Consider the following 19,183-nt stretch of genomic DNA (forward strand, 5'->3'; position numbering starts at 1 on the left):
GTTCTAGTCACTTGATATTTGAATGGATCAATTTTTCACAGCTTGTAAATATACAGCAGATTGTGCATCAAGAACTCCTGTTCCGATATACATAAGCATTTAACTAGTACCTGGGAGGATTATGGCCTATCTGATTAAGGACACAATCTTTATGCACAGAACTTGCTATGTTTTCAGTGGGGTTTCTGCATGCAGAGGGCGTGTGAGATGAAGTGATAAGTAAACATGGCAATCAGCATAGATGGAAAGTCTGATGTTTTCCAGAGGGGAGGAATTTTGGTTCACCTCTAAAACTGCACTCCTTTACTGAGTCTTGACTGTGATTACTGCTATACAGAATGATGTCTGGTATTACTTTATTCACACAGCAACCCAAAATTATGGTCTTGACACCCTTCATATTTTATGAATCCTCTACACATTCAGTTACATCTTAGTCTTACTAGATTTGCTGTCAAGTTGATGTTTAAACCTCTCCTTTATATATTCTTAATGAATCTAAGTAAGGAGATAGCCAATGAATTCAGTCACTTGTGCATCCTTAGACACTGTCTGAAATCAACATTTAACGCTAGATACACATTAGTATCAAAATCTATGGAACTTTTCAACAAACTCCATATGGTAGTAAATTCATAGAGCGATATGGAAATAAAAACAATCCAGTATAATCAGTTATTATTTTGTCTGAGCTGGAATTGGGACTGCTCACTATTTTCTCTTGGTGTTTCAGACTGTATAGCTTGCATTATCTTTTCTCTCTTTTACTAAATAATAATGATAACAGGTGCACTTTCGTAGAACATTGCGTCAATTTATCAAGTAAGCATCACAATAATCCTGTGAGGTGCATCACATGCCTTTATGATGTATGATACTAAGTATTATTTTATAGATGGGTTCACTGAGGCACAAGTAGGTTAAATTGCTTCCCTTAGGCCACATACTGACTTACTGACCGTGATGTGAATAGGACCTCCCATTCCTGCACGCCAGCCATTAGACAAACTTCCCTCCTTGAAGCAGACTGTGTGCTGGAGTAAGACTACTATCCCCAAAATCAAGCTCAGCCTCTCATGAGGCTGTCTATCGCAGTGAGAAAAAATGGTATGTGAATAAATCTAAAAAGTGCCTGGTTTTGCTTTGTTTGTTCCAGGGAGCTAAAAGAGAAGATTCAGCCTGAAATCTTAGAGCTCATCAAGCAACAACGTCTTAACCGACTTGTAGAAGGCACCTGCTTTAGGAAACTCAATAGTCGACGGCGACAAGGTACTGCTCAGACCTGGATAGTCAGGCATTTCACTGTTGTTTCTCTATTCTAGTTTAGCTCAAGAGCATAACTTATTGGCAGTATTTGTTTTTAGATCCAACTATTAAGACTTTTCTTTCAAGGAATTACCCAAGAAATCTTTTAGTTAATTTCGTTCTTGAGTGTCCTATGCTTCAGTGGGAATTTTTGAATTTTCCTTATATGAACTCTGACCTGTGGAATAGGTCCAGTCGTTTTAGGCCTAGCATTTGTCAAAAATCTGAAGCAATGGTTTTGCACCAAGAGCTAAATACCTTGCACGCTCTCTTGATCTTCTGGTACCCTGCTGATGACAAGGTCAAAAGCTCTACCTTTCTCTGGAAAATAAGGTTGTAAATTAATAACACACAGCGACTGTGGTATTCAGAACCTGAACGTTCTTTTTTAAAAGACTGCTTTTAAATTGTGCTACTAATTATTTATATACCTCATCAAAGGCCCATCACTTTTACTTGTGGTGAGCACAACTCACCACCCGTCTCTAGTCACTTCCTGTCCTTAATTTTCTTCTTTTATGATCATTTACATTAAACATAATGTGAGGCTTAAATATTTCAAAAGCTAGCAGATTTTAAAAAGTACTCAAATCCATAACCTGTGCCCCTTGGGATGAATAAATTATAGGCATAGAAAAACTATCTTCTCAGCTACGTGCACCATTGCTCAGATTTGGATTGTACAGTTCACTTTACCAAACCACAGTCTACATGATTGTTTTCCCCTAACAGTAGCCCCCTTCTTCCCCAGGAGCAGAAGTTCAGATGAGAAACTGTGGATTCAACATGCTACCCAAAATTGGTTCCAAACTTTGCCTCAATACACCCAGACACTCCCACCCGCATTTTGATGAGATTCACATTTCTATACTTTTATTTTTACTGTAAATGCAACATGAATTAGAAAACTCTAAAAGCTAGGAGTAGATTCTAGAGAGAGTAGATTCTAGAGAGAGAAATATTTGAGAACTAGAGATTGATGTGAAAGGCAGCTTTCTGTGCATAAAATATAGTCCCTGCAATATTCTCATCCTAGAAGATAAGCAGTGCACCATCCTTAACCAAAGCTGATGGATGTTTTTGGAAAATTGCAAATTGGAAAATTTTCCAGGATGAAGATGAAGAAAAGATGGCCAAATCATTCAGCTTTAAATCGTTATAATCTTAATGTTTAATAATATGTAATGAACCAATTGCACAGGATTTTCAGAAAGGGGTAAAAAAACATCAGTGTGCCATTATAAATGTTTACACAGATCCACAGAGACATGTAACATACATTTTCAGCAGCATCTTCTGCACAGTTGCTGAGTGGTCAAAGAGACTTGCTTTGGTTTGGCCATCATCACCTGGCTTTGGTTTTAGCTAAACCAAACCACAATCCTGGGATTGTTTGGATCTGGGATCCGTTTTATTTGAACCACCAAAGTTCTGCGGGGGGAGAGAGGAAAGAGGTTGGGTAAAACGTTTTTGGGAAAATCTCTACAGGAAAGATGGAATATTTTTGGTTCTTTAAGTAATGGATTGTTTTAAACTAGTGTCAGTTCAAAAAAACATGAGCCAGATTCTTAGCTGGTGTATATTGGTGTAGCTCCATTCACTTCAACAGAATTATACTAATTTACACAAGTTTAAAATCTGGCCCATGGTCAAAAAGTTCCTTGCACCATGCCTTGCAAAGAACTATATTGGACAATCAAATTAATTGCTTTAGTATCATATTTATGCAGCACCATAAGTGTGCATGCTGCTTTGCTGGCAAATAAAAGACATGATCCCTCCTGGTGACTGGGTGTACCAGGCCTTTGTGGCCCCCCCCTGGAGGCCCCACTATTCTGCTGCACCCCACCTCAGAAAACAGTTCTCTGTGAAGAACAGAGCAACCCTTTGGAAACCAGCAAGATTTGGCCTCTGGCAGTCAGAAGGGCTAGGGACCAGCAACAGCCAATCAAAGCTCAGCAGGCTGAAATAAAAGGTAGCTGCCTGCTGTCAATGAGTCAGTTCCTACCTGGAGCCAGAGGAGCAAGGCAGGATGCTCCACAGGCTGCAGCCAGAGGAACCAGGCTGGGTCAGGGACTATTATTGGCCATAGTCAGTGGCTGAGAATAAGAAGGAACTCTGCTGATTCAATCCCTGGCAGGGAATTAAACCCAGAAAGAGTAAGAAACTAGTTTGTTTATTATTGGCCCTGATGGGCAAAGACCTGTTTCTAATTTTTGAGTTTGTCGTACCCCTGAAGGGCCCAGCGACATAAGGCCCACAGAGGCCGTCTGACAGTCTGCAGGAGGACACTGGTAGCCGAAGAGAATGGCAGTACCATGACCAGACGGCAATGGGGTGCTCAAGGGATGAATGAAACCCACCACACTCGCCCAAAGAGCTGACTTATCTATGGGCTATAACTGTGCCCTTAGGATACTTCTGCACTTTGAAGGGGGTGCCCTCCACCGCGCCCCATCAGGAGCTCTAGCATACATTTTTACTGATTCAGGGACAGCTGCTGCACCACTTTTTGCAAAGGCGCTTGCATATGCTTCTCCTCCCACACGTTGGTATCAAGGAAGCTAGTGATGCTGTTGATGCTAAACTCACAGAGACCTTGTGCCCAGTAAAAAGTAAGGACCGTGATGGGCTTACTTAGACTGTAAGCAATTTGATACAGGGAGTGTCTTTTTTGTTACGTGTGTCTGTGGTGCCTAGTACAATGAGGCCTTGGTTCTTTGAATGGGGCTTTTAGGTGCTACTGCAATATAAATAGCTAATAATAATGGGTGCGAAGTGGGGAAGCCTCCATGAGTTTTCTTCTCACCTCTCTTCTGTGCACACAAGTTGAGCCAATCTCCTCAAATCTGAAAGTTTAGTCTTAACAAGATAAGTAACTGGAAAAAGAACAAAAACCCAGCAACAATGGGGGGCAGTAAGAGAAAGGAAAATGGTTACAACAGTAAGGTCATGTAGTTGCTCTGATTTATTATGTCTGCATCTTGATCCATCCTTTTTATGATTTTTTTTTAATATAACACCTGGAGCAAATGTTCCAAGTCTGCAGAATGTGCAAAGAGGTATCTTAACACGGCCACCCATCAGAAACGAAAACCATTTAATTGCCCATTTAAAAAATAATTAACTGGCATTATTCTGTGATAAAGACTCCAGAGCAAACTTCTATTAAGACTGTTGTCTGAACAGGTGGTAGGATACACATGGGTAGTCACAGTGGGTTGAAGAATTGACTTAAGAAATAATGAGTAGAGAGCTTGCAAACTCTGTCACTCTCAGAGGGGTAAATCTTTTTCAAATTTGGATTTAGCTGGAAATCCTCCAAGCCAATGACTGCCTCAGTGGGGTGGTCTTGAAATGGAATATGGAATATCTGCAGTCATATCACTGCCTTTTGTACTTGAAAATGGGGTTATCATAACAGCATGAGCTCTCTCGCTATATCAAGAAGTCTTTGATTGTTGCCCTAGCAGAACTTCTGAAGAGCTTGTTGATTAAAATAGAGAGAGAGAGTGAGCACTTCCCTATATATTACCCCCAAAAGCTTCCACAGAATATGAGAACTTTTTCCTGGTATAAAGAAAAGGAGTACTTGTGGCACCTTAGAAACTAACAAGTTTATTTGAGCATAAGCTTTCATGAGCTACAGCCAAGTGAGCTGTAGCTCACGAAAACTTATGCTCAAATAAATTTGTTAGTCTCTAAGGTGCCACAAGTACTCCTTTTCTTTTTGCGAATACAGACTAACACGGCTGCTACTCTGAAACCTTTCTGAATAAAGAAGAATGAAATGGAAAAACAGACTGTGCGCTCTTAGGCCATTGTGTAATGTCAGAGCATAATGCTTCATGAATCACCATTTTATTAAAATGGTGACTGTCGTCTGGCAGTTAGCCAGTTCGGAACGTGGAGTGATCTGTCTGCTGCCATAGTTTAGCCTGGAAAGAAAGGGGAAGAGAGCCAAGCAAAAGCCCACAGAGCACTCAGAAACTCTCCAAGTTATTTCTGGTGGAGCTAAGTAGTAGAAAAGCCTTCCTGTAAGTGAGTTTTATTGGGCAAAATAGATATATTGACATTGTCACCCAGCACACCCATGGTTTATGTTGCCGGGTGCATTATTTTGGAAGAAATGCCCTTTTGTCTTTAATAACATACAATTTCTCTTTAATCTTCATAAAGTGGGAAACTATGTACTGCAGCTAAAGACTCTTGAGTAGTAATTTTTGCATGGAGGAGGAAGCCTGGTTATATAACCCTTGAAATTAACAACGCAGGGGCAGCATGTTTTTGAAGAGGACCTGCGATAGGAATTTAAAGGGGAAAAAAGTCCTTTGCAGTTTGTGCTAAATGCCTCCACTAACCAGGAGTAGAGATGAATCAGCTTTAATTGAAAATAGTTAATTCAAAACACATCCTTTCTCCTTTTAGTTTCTGCAGCATTTTCTTTTCTACAGGCAGCCTCCTCCACCTACTCTTGTTTTATAAAAATAAAAATGCAAAAATAGAAATCTGAGAGTTTGTTGAGGGGTAATTGGTTAGCCTAATACCTCAAGTAGCTCTGCAGATCAATTAATTAAGGCTCACATAGAAGTCTTATGTAGGCCACAATGATCTCTGTCTAAATATGCAGGTTAATTAAAATCATAAATAAAGACCATTTACAGAGGGAGAAAAAGTACTTGAATATAAATTCAAAACATTGAAAAGAAAAATATGAATCTACCCATAGCAATATTGAAATGTGCAAGGTCATTTAGTTACCTGTATTCTAATAGCACTACAAGACCACAGGCTGTACTTGGTGTGAATTTTTTGCCCAAGGATTCTTTAATTGCTTACAGTGTGGATTGTATTTCAGTATAAAACTTGGAACATGGGCCATCTCTTCTCCTGTTTGTGACCATGTGGACCACTTCCTTTCCTGGTCCTAATCATATAATACTGTTGTGGCACCCACAGCATACAGTTTACATGGAACAGTAATATTAGGAAACCATTTAATGTATCTTAGCTGCCTTTAATGCAATTGGAAACAGCACCATGTGAAGAGCCAACACTAGGTAGACGATCAGCAAGTGCTCACCAATGGTCCCCAGACCACAATTTGAGAGCTGGAATCCTAAATTTAACAAAGTGGTAAGATGCCATTTAGCGAGACAAGGTGGATGAGGTAATATCTTTTATTGGACCGACTTCTGTTGGTGAGAAAAACAAGCTTTCAAGTTTACATAGAATTCGTCAGGTCTGGGAAATATACTCAGAGTGTTACAGCGAAATACAAGGGTGGAACAGATTGTTTAGCATAAGTAGTTAATGGCCATTCAAGGTGATGTGGCCCATTAACACCCCTCAAGTCAGAGGAGGGGGAGAAGAAAAAGAAGATGGCAAGGTGGGGGGTAAGGGTTAAGTGGGTTATAGACTTGTAATAAGCCATAAATCCAGTGTCTCTATTCAGTACATGATTTTTAGTATCTAGCAAAGTGATGAATTTAAGTTCCCAGGTTTGTCTTTAAAGGTGTGGTGCAGGTTTCTTTGAGGATGAGGACTAAGGTCAGATATTGAGTGAGTGCTTTGTGATATGATGGTTTTGTCTCTTATTTTTCTGTGTGTATTCATTCAAGAGCATAATGATTGTCACATTTCACACACATAGTTTTCTTGGGGCATTTAGTGCACTGGATGAGGTACACCACATTGTGACAAAAAGAAAAGGAGGACTTGTGGCACCTTAGAGACTAACCAATTTATTAGAGCATAAGCTTTCGTGAGCTACAGCTCACTTCTTCAGATGCATATCGTGGAAACTGCAGCAGGCTTTATATATACACAGAGAATATGAAACAATACCTATTCCCACCCCACTGTCCTGCTGGTAATAGCTTATCTAAAGTGATTTCCAGCACAAATCCAGGTTTTCTCACCCTCCACCCCCCCACACAAATTCACTCTCCTGCTGGTGATAGCCCATCCAAAGTGATAACTCTTTACACAATGTGCATGACAATTAAGCTGGGCTATTTCCTGCATAAATCCAGGTTCTCACATCCCCCCCACCCCCATACACACACAAACTCACTCTCCTGCTGGTAATAGCTCATCCAAACTGACCACTCTTCAAGTTAAAATCCAAGTTAAACCAGAACATCTGGGGGGGGGGGGGTAGGAAAAAACAAGAGGAAACAGGCTACCTTGCATAATGACTTAGCCACTCCAAGTCTCTATTTAAGCCTAAATTAATAGTATCCAATTTGCAAATGAATTCCAATTCAGCAGTTTCTCGCTGGAGTCTGGATTTGAAGTTTTTTTGTTTTAAGATAGCGACCTTCATGTCTGTGATCGCGTGACCAGAGAGATTGAAGTGTTCTCCGACTGGTTTATGAATGTTATAATTCTTGACATCTGATTTGTGTCCATTTATTCTTTTACGTAGAGACTGTCCAGTTTGACCAATGTACATGGCAGAGGGGCATTGCTGGCACATGATGGCATATATCACATTGGTGGATGTGCAGGTGAACGAGCCTCTGATAGTGTGGCTGATGTTATTAGGCCCTGTGATGGTGTCCCCTGAATAGATATGTGGGCACAGTTGGCAACGGGCTTTGTTGCAAGGATAAGTTCCTGGGTTAGTGGTTCTGTTGTGTGGTGCACATTGTGTAAAGAGTTATCACTTTGGATGGGCTATCACCAGCAGGAGAGTGAATTTGTGTGGGGGGGTGGAGGGTGAGAAAACCTGGATTTGTGCTGGAAATCACTTTAGATAAGCTATTACCAGCAGGACAGTGGGGTGGGAATAGGTATTGTTTCATATTCTCTGTGTATATATAAAGCCTGCTGCAGTTTCCACGATATGCATCTGAAGAAGTGAGCTGTAGCTCACGAAAGCTTATGCTCTAATAAATTGGTTAGTCTCTAAGGTGCCACAAGTCCTCCTTTTCTTTTTGCGAATACAGACTAACACGGCTGTTACTCTGAAACCTCACATTGTGACAGGCATGTGTAGGACCCATGGATCTTGAAAGGTGTGTTGTGTGGGGTGTTGATCATCATAGAAGTGGAGATGTGTCTGCAGGTTGTATCTGTTGTTCTGGTGCCACTTTAAGTTGGTGTGACTTGATCTGTGGGAGCTTACTTCTGATGATGAGCATGCAGAGGTTGCGGGGTTGTTCGAAGGCCAAAAGTGGGGGTTGAGGAAAGATTTCTTTCAGGATGTGGCCCCCATTAAGTATGGGTTGTACTTGTTTGATGATACTCCGTATTCGTGCCAGTGTTGGATGGTAGGTGTTACAAGAGGTGTGCAGTTGGAAGAGGGTTATTTCTGTATTGAAGCAGATTCTCTCAGGGTATTTGAGTGACCCATTCCATGATGCGATCTACTTCTCTGGTGAAATGTTCTTGTTTGGTAAAGGCAGTTTTACGTGTGTTCAGGTGTATATCCCAAACTTTCTCCGCAGAGTATGTTCTGTGGTATCTGAGTGCCTAGCTATAGATAACAGATTTCTTCATGTGTTCGGGGCAATTACTGGATCTGTGAAGGTAGGTGTGGTGATCCAGGAGTTTCTTGTATATACTTGTCTGTAGAGTTCCATTGTTGAAGCTGGTTTCACAGTAGCAGCCGTGTTAGTCTGTATCCGTAAAAAGAAAAGGAGTACTTGTCGCACCTTAGAGACTAACAAATTTACTAGTCTTTATTGTTGAAGCTGATTGTGGTGTCCAGGAAGTTGATGTTAGTGTGGGAGTGTTCTAGAGAAAGAATAATGGGTGGGTGGTGGTTGTTGAAGTTGTAGTGGAAAATCCATGAGGGAATTTAGGTTATCTAGCCAGAGGCTGAAAATATCAATGTATCTCAGGTATATCGTTGGTTTCTTGGGCATTTGTCCAGAAATTCTTTGTCAGGGTGGCCTGCGAAGAGGTTAGCATATTGGTGAGCCATCCTAGTACCCATGGCTGCCCCCATGGTTTGAACGAAGTGTTTTGTTGTTGAATGTAAAATTATTATGGGTGAGAATGAAATGGATGTGTTTGGCAATAACTTCAACAGAGAAAGCCCGGGAGCTTAAATTTGTAACTTTGCGAGACACTAAAAATCATGGACTGAATAGAGACATTGTTTTAATAAACCATAAATCCAATATATACCCACTTGAGGGGGAGGGATAGCTCAGTGGTTTAAGCATTGGCCTGCTAAACCCAGGGTTGTGAGTTCAATCCTTGAGGGGGCCATTTAGGGATCTGGGGCAAAAACTGGGGATTGGTCCTGTTTTGAGCAGGGGGTTGGACTAGATGACCTCCTGAGGTCCCTTCCAGCCCTGATATTCTATGATTCTATGAACACAGACCCCTTAACTTTTTTTTTTTACCTCCCTCTACCCATGAATGGAGAAGTGTTAACTGGCCACTTTACCTTTAATGGTCCCTTGAAATGTGTTAACTACTTATGCTAAACAGTCTGGTCCACCTTGCATTTAGCTGTGACACTCTGAGTACATTTCCCAGACCTGAAGAAGAGCTCTGTGTTTGAAAGCTTGTCTCTCTCATCAACACAGGTTGGTCAAATAAAAGCTATTACCTCACTCACCTTGTCTCTCCAATATCATGGGACTAGCATGGCTACAAAAACACTGCATTCAAGATGGCATTTAGTTAACAGGCTCCTGCAGCTCTAGTTTGAAGATCAAATATTTTAAGCAAAAAATTCTTTAGAAGGTTAAAAATCAGAGCATTTAAACTTGGTTTCTAAAAGAAGACTCTCTAGCAACTCTACTTAATTACACCAGCTGCCATATACTTGGAAGAGGGATGTTTAAATGTTCTGTTTTTTTCAGATTTTATAGAAAAAGTACAGTTAACTGGTCCAGTTTCCTCTAGTGGCAAGCTTTGAGTCCCCTGCAGAAAATTTGCCCTGAAGAGGGTCACAGCAGTAGTTGGGAATCTGAAGCACTCGGTACAAACCACAAAGCGAGTGGGGCCAGCAAGACAGAAGATTCCATCAGCTATAAATACTGGTAGAGCACCCTGTAACATACTGATTGAGTATAAACCCAGTGAAACTAAACCTGGCCCAGCCAGGCAAGATGCCTGATGGATAGCTGCCTGTCCTTCCCCAAGGGATGAATTTTGGGATGGGACTGAAAATTCTACCCGCTGACACACACAGGAGTGAGTTAAGCCTAGAGGATAGTTGGCATAGTGAAGTAAAGGGATGATAAAATGAGCCAATGGAAAATGAGTGAATTTAACCTTTTCCAGTGTACAGGTCTAGGGAGGAACAATAATTAGGGTTAGGGCAGAGGACTGGGAATCAGGTAACCTGTGTTCTATTCCAAGTTCAGCCTCACATTTTCTAAAATACTTTGGGCAAAGCCATTTTAAGCCCTCTGTCCTCCAGGTTCCCCATCTGTAAACATGAGAAAAATAATACTTACTGTACTTGATTGCCAAGATCAGATCATTAGTGTTTATAAAGCTCTCTGAAGTCCTCAGATGGAAGGCACTGTGAGAACTGTATTATTATCTATCTAGTTGTAATCTTAGTAATCATGCTGGTATCCCTAATAACATCAGTAATTCAACGAGAATGAGCAAACCAGACTTAAGAACTGGCTAGGTGGTTTTAATAGCATGGTAGTTGTGAGTACCAATAAATCATGGCCCTTCTTTGTCACTCAATATTGTTTCTTATAGCAACAAGTTATCCTCCCAGAAACTACTGTTGTATTAATTTAGATAAATTTATGGGCCTAAAGAGTTAAAGGTGTGAACATGACTCTGAAACTGTCCAATATTAAACAGTTTTAAATAAGGTTTGGGTTTGATATACAGACCTCAGCCTGCTTAATACAATGGGAATCACATTAGGCCGTTCTTGCCAAAGGTTAGAAATGTATTGATTGGAACACATGAAAAGGGAAAAGAACAGAAAAAAATCAAAACAAGGCAAAAAGCATTGAAATTGACTGATTATGAAAAACAAACTTAATCAAAAACCTGTCAAAGTTCCTTTGCAGAGACGGTAAATACTGGTTAAAGTCTCTTTTCAGTCGAACAGTTCTCCGTGGAAGGGAGGAAAGCGTTATTTCTGTTAAATATTGAGTCTTTCCTGCTTTTAACAACATGGACAGACGCAGAAGGAAGAGAAGATATAGAACAGTAAAGATCGGGGAAATACGGCTTTTGTTGATGTTCTTAGGATAGAAGGTGACTGGTCAGACATGGATGGATGCTTTGGACTTGCAGGTTGGCTATGATAGCGGATGTTCTGGACTCTGGCTCACTTCCCTGTTCAGGGATGTCATCCGATTGGTCTGGTCAGGTTCCTATCCTTCACTGGTCCTTCTCAGGCTGAGCATTTCTGGATGGGCCATCTCATTTCACCATGCTGGTGCTGTGCAATACAGTTAATCTCATGATCAGATGAAAAGCTGAGAGAAAGAGAGAATAGGAGGAAGAGGGTTCGGGATGAAAAGGAACATGCAAGGAGGGGAAGACACAGCAAGATTTCACCTGTATCAGGATGGTGATCTCACTGATGCAGCAATGATCATCAAGCATCCCCACTGGCATATCAAGGTCTGGTGTCACAGCAACAACCCTTCCCACAGTGATGGCACAAAGTTTTATTTTTCTCCCCAAAAGTCTCTCTTTTTTTTTTAAGGGCCCCGAAAAGGTGATGAGTGGAATAATCCATCCTCTGTTTATTTCGCCCACCAATTAGGCCTAATATCCAAAGCATCAATTTTAGTCCACTGATTTCTGATCCTCTATTCCTCTGGTTTACCAGTCACAATTTTAACACAGTCCTTCAGTAAACTATTTTTGTTTAAATTAGCTTAATCTTTCTGTCTTCTTCTCACATCTTTTCTTAAGTAGTTTTATGTAACAAGTCATGGTGATAATTCTTGAACCATTACCCACTTTTTACCAGTTAGGCTAACAATTAGGGTAAATTTCTACACCCAATTATCACAACACCACCCATTCTAAAGAAGAGTTTTATCAGTGCATGTATAACATTAGATGAAAAATTAAGGGTTTTGTGCCCAGCTCTCAGCAAAGGGCCCTAGACTATGGAGCATCTCTACCAAGGGAAATCAGGCTCAGCCTAAGACTAACAGTGTTGAGGGCAAAATGCAAGCTGCCCAATTTTGATCTGACCATTTCACTAAGGAAGAAAAAATTTCTCCACATATATGCACAGACCCACAACTCTACAGAGTGCAGAGTTAAAGTTCCATTTTGAAATTCCTTTCCAGTTTTTTAAGTCCCGGCTCAGTACCTCGATACCAAGATAATCATTTTTAAAGGCTCTACAGGCCTTCCTAGCTGTGCTTTCTTGATTTAAAACTGCTTCTTCCTAAAAATGATTAAAAGGTGTAAGAACTTGCACTTATATTTTCTTTTCATTGGTTTATAGGTATTTGGAGCTGGAAGACAAAAAATGCATTTTTATCAGCTTAACGTTTCTTGGTCCTAACCATAAACATGGTGTCCTCTCTTTTTCTTATTACTTAGCATCATTTTGCATGGGTCCTGTTTTAGTTTATCCTTTAGTGTAAAAAACAACTGAATCAAAACATTTACCAAACCTACCATGTAGTAAAATAGCAACATGCACCTGCGCTGCTTCACACACCTCCTATAAACCAACATGATACCTTGTAAAGTGGAGATCCCTAAAGATGGTGCATCAAGCTGAAAACTAGCTAGCTATGGCTGTGATGGGTGTGGCAAGACACAAAAGGAAAATGAGATCTGTTTTCAATTGTTAATATACTGGTTTTCCTTCTCTCAGCCTGGGTAGTATGGTCATTGGAACCATATAGCTGACGGAATATCATTAGTTCCTTTTGAAGGTCTCATTTAAATCATTTCCCCTGCCAGCAAAGTTTTACCATGGCGGCAGTTATGAATGGGACTCCTGGAGAGTTGCACTGGACACACGATGAGCTGCCGTCTATGATTATTAGTTCTTTAATTATCCTTTTGACATTAGGAATCATTTTACAGGCCTTCCTAGCTAGGCTTTCTTAGTTTAAAACCATTGCTTCCTAAAAATAATGTAAAGGAGTAAGTACTCGCATTTGTATTTTCTTTTTGTTTTTTAGAGATTTGGAGCTGGAAAAAGGTTATTAAAACACTCTGATCATTAGAATGTTAATGATCTGGTCCATTTTAGCTCCTTCAATAACTCCAGTGCATAGTCTTTGATGATTCTCTCCATGTTTCATATTAATTGTCCTTATTGACACCATCCACTTACTCATTGCCCAAAGGTATTGAGACTATAGTAAGGGCATGCCGACTTTCAATAGGAAGAAAGGATATTTTTAATCATAAGAAATTGCTAGCTATGTTCTCGTGTACTGTCCAAAATTGTAAAACTGTCTCATGAATAGATGAGGTTGCTATTAGAGCTAGAGATTATATCCTGATACTGTATTTAATAGGAATGCCTCTTTTATGAACGAAAAGGACAAGTTGTTCCAGTGCTGGATGGGGGCAGGATATGTTTTTTTTAAGCATTAGGTTTGAAACATTTCTGGTAAAGCTACCTAGAACCAGAGGTTCAAATCCAGGGAGAATTAATTCAACCATACATTCTTCCAAGACTCATAAATTGAATGCCAAGCAGTTTTTTATGGGTCCTTCATATAAGACCATATAAACTGAGGGCCCTGTCTGCTCTCTTATGAAGCCCCTATAAAATTTTTGTAAGTACAGAGGCTTCTGGTTTCTCGACTACAACTTCCCTTCTCCCCAGTGCTGTGCAACACACTATGTGCTGGTTACCTGCAGCCCTCCATCCCAGGGATAGCTGTGTTTCAGTGGCACTTTATGTACATAGCACGAGACTCTAAACCCAGGCACACAAAAGTAAATCAATTAACTCTGGGGTTGCTCCAGATTAATTTTGTGTAACTGAAATTAGAGTCTCTCACCCTAGTTCATAAAGTGCTCTGAGTTCTTTCAGGAGAAGGTGCTACATAAATAGAAAAATATTTGCATTTATTATTTTCCAAATATTTTTGCACATTTGCTGAGTGAAAAAAGCTAATACACAGTGAAAAATAGCTAAGAGAGGGGATCACATGCACAGTTTAAAAATCTATGATGTTCAATCATGTCTCTCCATTAGGTGATTGTTTAATTTATTTTAAAGCAGGGACAGTGGGACTTATAGGATTCCTAAAAATGTCAGGCTCATGAAGCTAGTCTGGTACTCTGGGACTGTGTCTATACTAACCTTTCCCCTAAAATTTCTCACCATGGGTGCCACTCCACTGGTGATAGATATGTTGGGAATGGTGATGTAGACAAGCCACTAGGCAGGCACTAGCATTTTAACCACCATTTTGTCCAACCTTGCTCAAAGTTTTAGGCGAGTCGTAGTTCAGGTGTAACAAAATTGCATTTTTGACAGCATACTGTGGAATGTTTATTAGAGGTGCTGTGGTACACTTGGTACCTGGCTGGGAGTCTGGAGTTATTCTTTCAAAAAGGGAATTGGCAGGCAGTGACCTTGTATGTTAGCTAGTATTTTAGTCTGGCTCTGCCAGGAAATATTAGTGGTAGCAGTTCTTGGCAAATATTAAGAGGAATAATAACTGAAGAAGCTGAAGATGGGAAGAAGTATAAATATACTTGGGCTCCGAGAGAACAATATGCATTTGTGGATGTACAAAGTAATGACTTATTTGTTATCTAGAGCAGGGATTGGTAAGCCCCTAGCTGGCTGGGCCAGTTTGTTTACCTGCCGTGTCTGCAGGTTCAGCCGATCACAGCTCCCACTGGCCATGGTTCACCACTCCCGGCCATCAGGGACTGCGGAAAGCAACAACCAGCACATCCCTCGGCCCGCACCGCTTCCCGCAGCTCCCCATTGGCCTGGAGCGGCGAACCACGGCTACTGGGAGCTGCGATCGGCCGAACCTGCAGACATGGTAGGTAAACAAACCAGCCCAGCCCGCCAGGGTCTTACCCTGGTGGGCCACTGCGAAAGGTTACCGATCCCTGATCTATAGAATAAGGCTCTTGGTGATGTAGTTATTGAAACCATAGGGAAATTATTATTATGTTCTGTAACACAGTAAGTGTACATGGTGTTTTATAACGCATATCAGAAGGCAAGGGCCACAGTTTTCAAATGTAAATAGTCATTTTTGGGTGCTCCATTTGAGATGTCTTAAATAGGTATGGTTCTCAATTACTGAGCACTCTGCCCTTCTTCCAAACAGTCCCCTTAAAGGCATCTCAGGTTAGGCACCCAAAGTCACTAGTTTCTCTTGAAAACGTTAGCCTAAGTCTCTTCCCAGAAGGGTTCTTGTTTAACACTGGTTTTCGTAAATGGTGGCTGAATGAAAAAGAAATGCTGCAAGAGGACCAGTTCAAAGACTCTTCTTAATTATGTGAATTATTGTGAACAGGCAAAGTCCTTGCCCTCCTCAAAACACATCACACATTCTTTAACCATTACACAATACTACTTCCCTGCAGTTTACCATATGAAATGAATAACTTTTCTCCTAAACTATTGGTGGATGAAGATGAAAACAGATATTAACCTTTTTTAATGTATTATTTTGTCAGACAAATTTTGGTATTGTCGATTATCGCCCAATCACAAGGTCTTGCACTACGGAGACTTGGAAGAAAGTCCACAGGGAGAAGTTCCTCATGATTCTTTGCAGGATAAATGTAAGTCATGTAAATGTGCTGGCTCTTCTATTAGTTAATTTTTAAGTTACTTATTTGCCTTTAAGATGATGCAGTATAAATATCTCCATTAATGGGCCCAGTATGCCATGCCCCTCTGGTTAAGGTATATCTTGTCATAAGCATTCTTCTCAAATACAGACCTCTGGGCAGTCTATAAAGTTTGTCAGCCTGCAGTGATGGTAGAGCTTGAAAAGTGTGTATTTTTTCAAGGCTATCCAATTGCAACTCTACCCAAAAGGATGTGACCGATTCCAGTCAATTTATGCCGACATTTGGATTGTTCACCTCAGTTCTCTTGTTTAGCTTCATTTTGAAACCCAAAATAAGCGACCAGATCTTGTCTTTGCGAATCCATGGGTGGCATAGATCTGCTCTTGTGGCCCGGGAACTTGTGAGATCTGGGTTCAATTCCAGACTCTGCTACAGCCTTCTTCTGTGTCCCTGAGAAAATTGTTTAATCTCTTATTGCTTCACTTCCTCATCTGTAAAACAGGGATAATAATTCTCCTCTACCTCATGGGGGTTGTAAGAACATACACATTAATGATTAAGCAATATTCCAGGACTCCATGATGGGGGCAGGCCACAGAAATATTTAGATAGTAAGCATGGACATTTTTTGATGCGTTCATGTATCACTCTCAAGTTTTGGAAAGTGTGCATGAGGAATGCATACTCTGGTTTCAGATGAGTCCTCTTTTGAACTTTTAGTTTCGAAATGTTATGTTTTCTACATAGTAACACAATTCATTCTCACTGCCTCATCAGACTGCGGATGTCAAATAAAATCAATTTGGAATAGTAAACACCTTTTGTAAGTGAAGACAGCTGTTCCTGCTCCTGTAAATGGTCTAGTATCTGGGAGATAAATCCATGATGGAGAGCAGATGAAGGTCTTTTTCAAAAGTTGAGACAACTAGCTTGATTATAATGGTTGCATGCGCTTAAATGATACCCCATTTCTCAGAATAGTGTAACTTCTCTCTTTTCAGTGTGGGTTATGTGTCCTCCTCTGTGCCCAATCAACAGAGCATGTCACTCTTTCACAGATCCCATCTAGGGAACGTAAAGAGAGATTTTCAAGAGCACCTAAGGAATTTAGGAGCCCAAGACCTATTGAAACTCATCCCCTTTTGAAAGTGTCCCCCTTAGCTTAAGACATAGAGGCTCAAACTGTAGCTCAGGAGGTCCTAGATTTGGTCTTTGATGATGACCAAGATAATAGTCATGACACATCACCCCAAAAAAATGAGACTAAAACTTAAAGAATGGGTAAGAAATCATTTCCTTGTATTTTGTCCTCATTAGTAATAAATGTCATTCTTGGCATTATCGTATCAGTCATCTGTGAGTAAAGTTCATACAAGTTTATTCTGCTTCCTTAGTGAAGTAAAAGAATAATTTTGCAGACTTTGGGAATTTCTCCAGCCTGAAAACTGAGAGAGAAATAACTTAATAACCTAAACTTCTTAATTGATTAATAAAAATAAATCAGTGTAACACAAACCTTTGGGATAATGAAATCAAAATCCTTGTTCTGCCCCCATCCCATAAAAATGTCTGGGTGCTGCTTTGTGTTGGCCTGGGAAGATGACACACCTAACTGGAGTCACATCATAGTGGCATTTTACAGTCACTTTCACTTATTTTCATTGCTGTACAGAATTGCCTCAAGGTTGTTTCGTGCTTTTACTGGAGTCCTTTGTCAGAATCTAGGACAGGGTTTCTGATCGCTGCACAAAAGCATTGGTGCTGGGAAAAGCTATTTCTTTGCTCTGCAGTTAGAGAAATAGGGCAAAAATATTACAGTAGCTTTGGAGTGAAAGACGAGGCAGCAAACCCCACTCTTGAACTGTGGCTTTCGTGACTGGGCCCCAACCTCCATAAAATGTGTATGTCAGATGACCAAGTGAATTAGATAGTGACAGAATTTGAGGGAGGGCCACCATTTCTTGAGTGCCACAGACTTTTCAGGCTCAGGGGGACACATAGTTTATCACAGCAGCCATTACATTAGAAATTAATTTAAATGGAACATGAGAACCATCCAACTCATGTAAATAGAGCCCAATAATAAGGTGCTACTGTTCTACACATGCCATATAGAACTGGCTTTGGGAACCTACAAAACCTGTGTCTAAGTGCAGTCGCCCTAGTTTTCGAGTCACCCTATAATGTGGGACTACAGAGATTTGCTACCATCTGAATATACTGACCTACCCTCTCCTAGACATAAAGATTACTGTGCTCTCCACTGCCAGCTTTGGACAAGCCTTCTTGCTCCTCCTCCAGTGAGCAAAGCAGGACACACAGTGGTCCTTCTCTCTTCCCATTCCCCAGTGCAGAAGGGGGAGAACCAGAAAGGGGATGAGGGAAAGGAAAATGAGACTGAGGTGATTTGTAGAGAGGGGAGTCCTGTTTAGATGAACTGGTACCATCAGTTCTCAAAAATGCCTTCTTTCATATCCAGCTTGCTAAGAAACTTGATCCCTTCCTCCCAGATGAGGACCTGGCCACAATAATCCATGCATTGGTCATATCCAGGCTGGATTACTGTGACTCATTGTATCTGAAGGTGAATGTGAAGATTACGCACAGGCTCTACCTGGTACAGAATGCAGCTGCCCACCTCTTCTATGGCTTAGACTATGTCAGACCCATAATCAAGATCTTCCACTGGCTCCCTGTCAGCTGTCAGTGCCAGTTTTAGGCCTTGGCTAATTTTCAAAGCAATTAATGGATCAAGCCCCAGCTACATCAAAGACCAAATTTTGACCTATGAATTACCATTACAGTTGTATGCTTCTGGGACAATACAGATCACAAAACCCAGGGCAAAGCATATGAGATCTGGGAACCATAATTCTTGGTACAGGGGATCCGGCTATGGAACAACCTTCCAGATGAGATCAGGTGAATTCAGTCTGACCATCTTTAGGAAATGTTACAAAGCCTTCAGTTTAGAGAAAGTCTTTTCACCATAAGTGATACTCACAACTCACACACCCCCTTTTATTCCCAAATTCCTCCCAGCCCCTCAAAAAACCTACCCTAAGCAGAGTGTTGACGCTAAAAGAGAAAAGTGCCAATGACTCCATGGAGTCCATTAGGGACTTTGCTACGGGTATTGCTATCTTTGCTATGAGGAAGTTGCTTAGGTACA

At 40.7% G+C, this 19,183-nt stretch overlaps 1 protein-coding gene across 5 annotated transcripts in view; it reads left to right on the forward strand.

The window, feature by feature from the left end:
• ELMO1 (engulfment and cell motility 1) overlaps nt 1-19,183 on the forward strand; it is a 413,972-nt gene that overhangs the window by 380,264 nt on the left and 14,525 nt on the right. For all 5 annotated transcript variants that reach the window (XM_073332875.2, XM_073332876.2, XM_073332878.2 and 2 more), the window contains 2 exons: nt 1,157-1,269; nt 15,892-15,999. In XM_073332875.2, the coding sequence (XP_073188976.1) occupies nt 1,157-1,269; nt 15,892-15,999 (221 nt within the window). The remainder of the gene's footprint in view (nt 1-1,156; nt 1,270-15,891; nt 16,000-19,183) is intronic.

The sequence above is a fragment of the Lepidochelys kempii genome, chromosome 2 (genome assembly GCF_965140285.1).
Source record: "Lepidochelys kempii isolate rLepKem1 chromosome 2, rLepKem1.hap1, whole genome shotgun sequence".
In the NCBI taxonomy this organism is placed as follows: Eukaryota; Metazoa; Chordata; order Testudines; family Cheloniidae; genus Lepidochelys; species Lepidochelys kempii.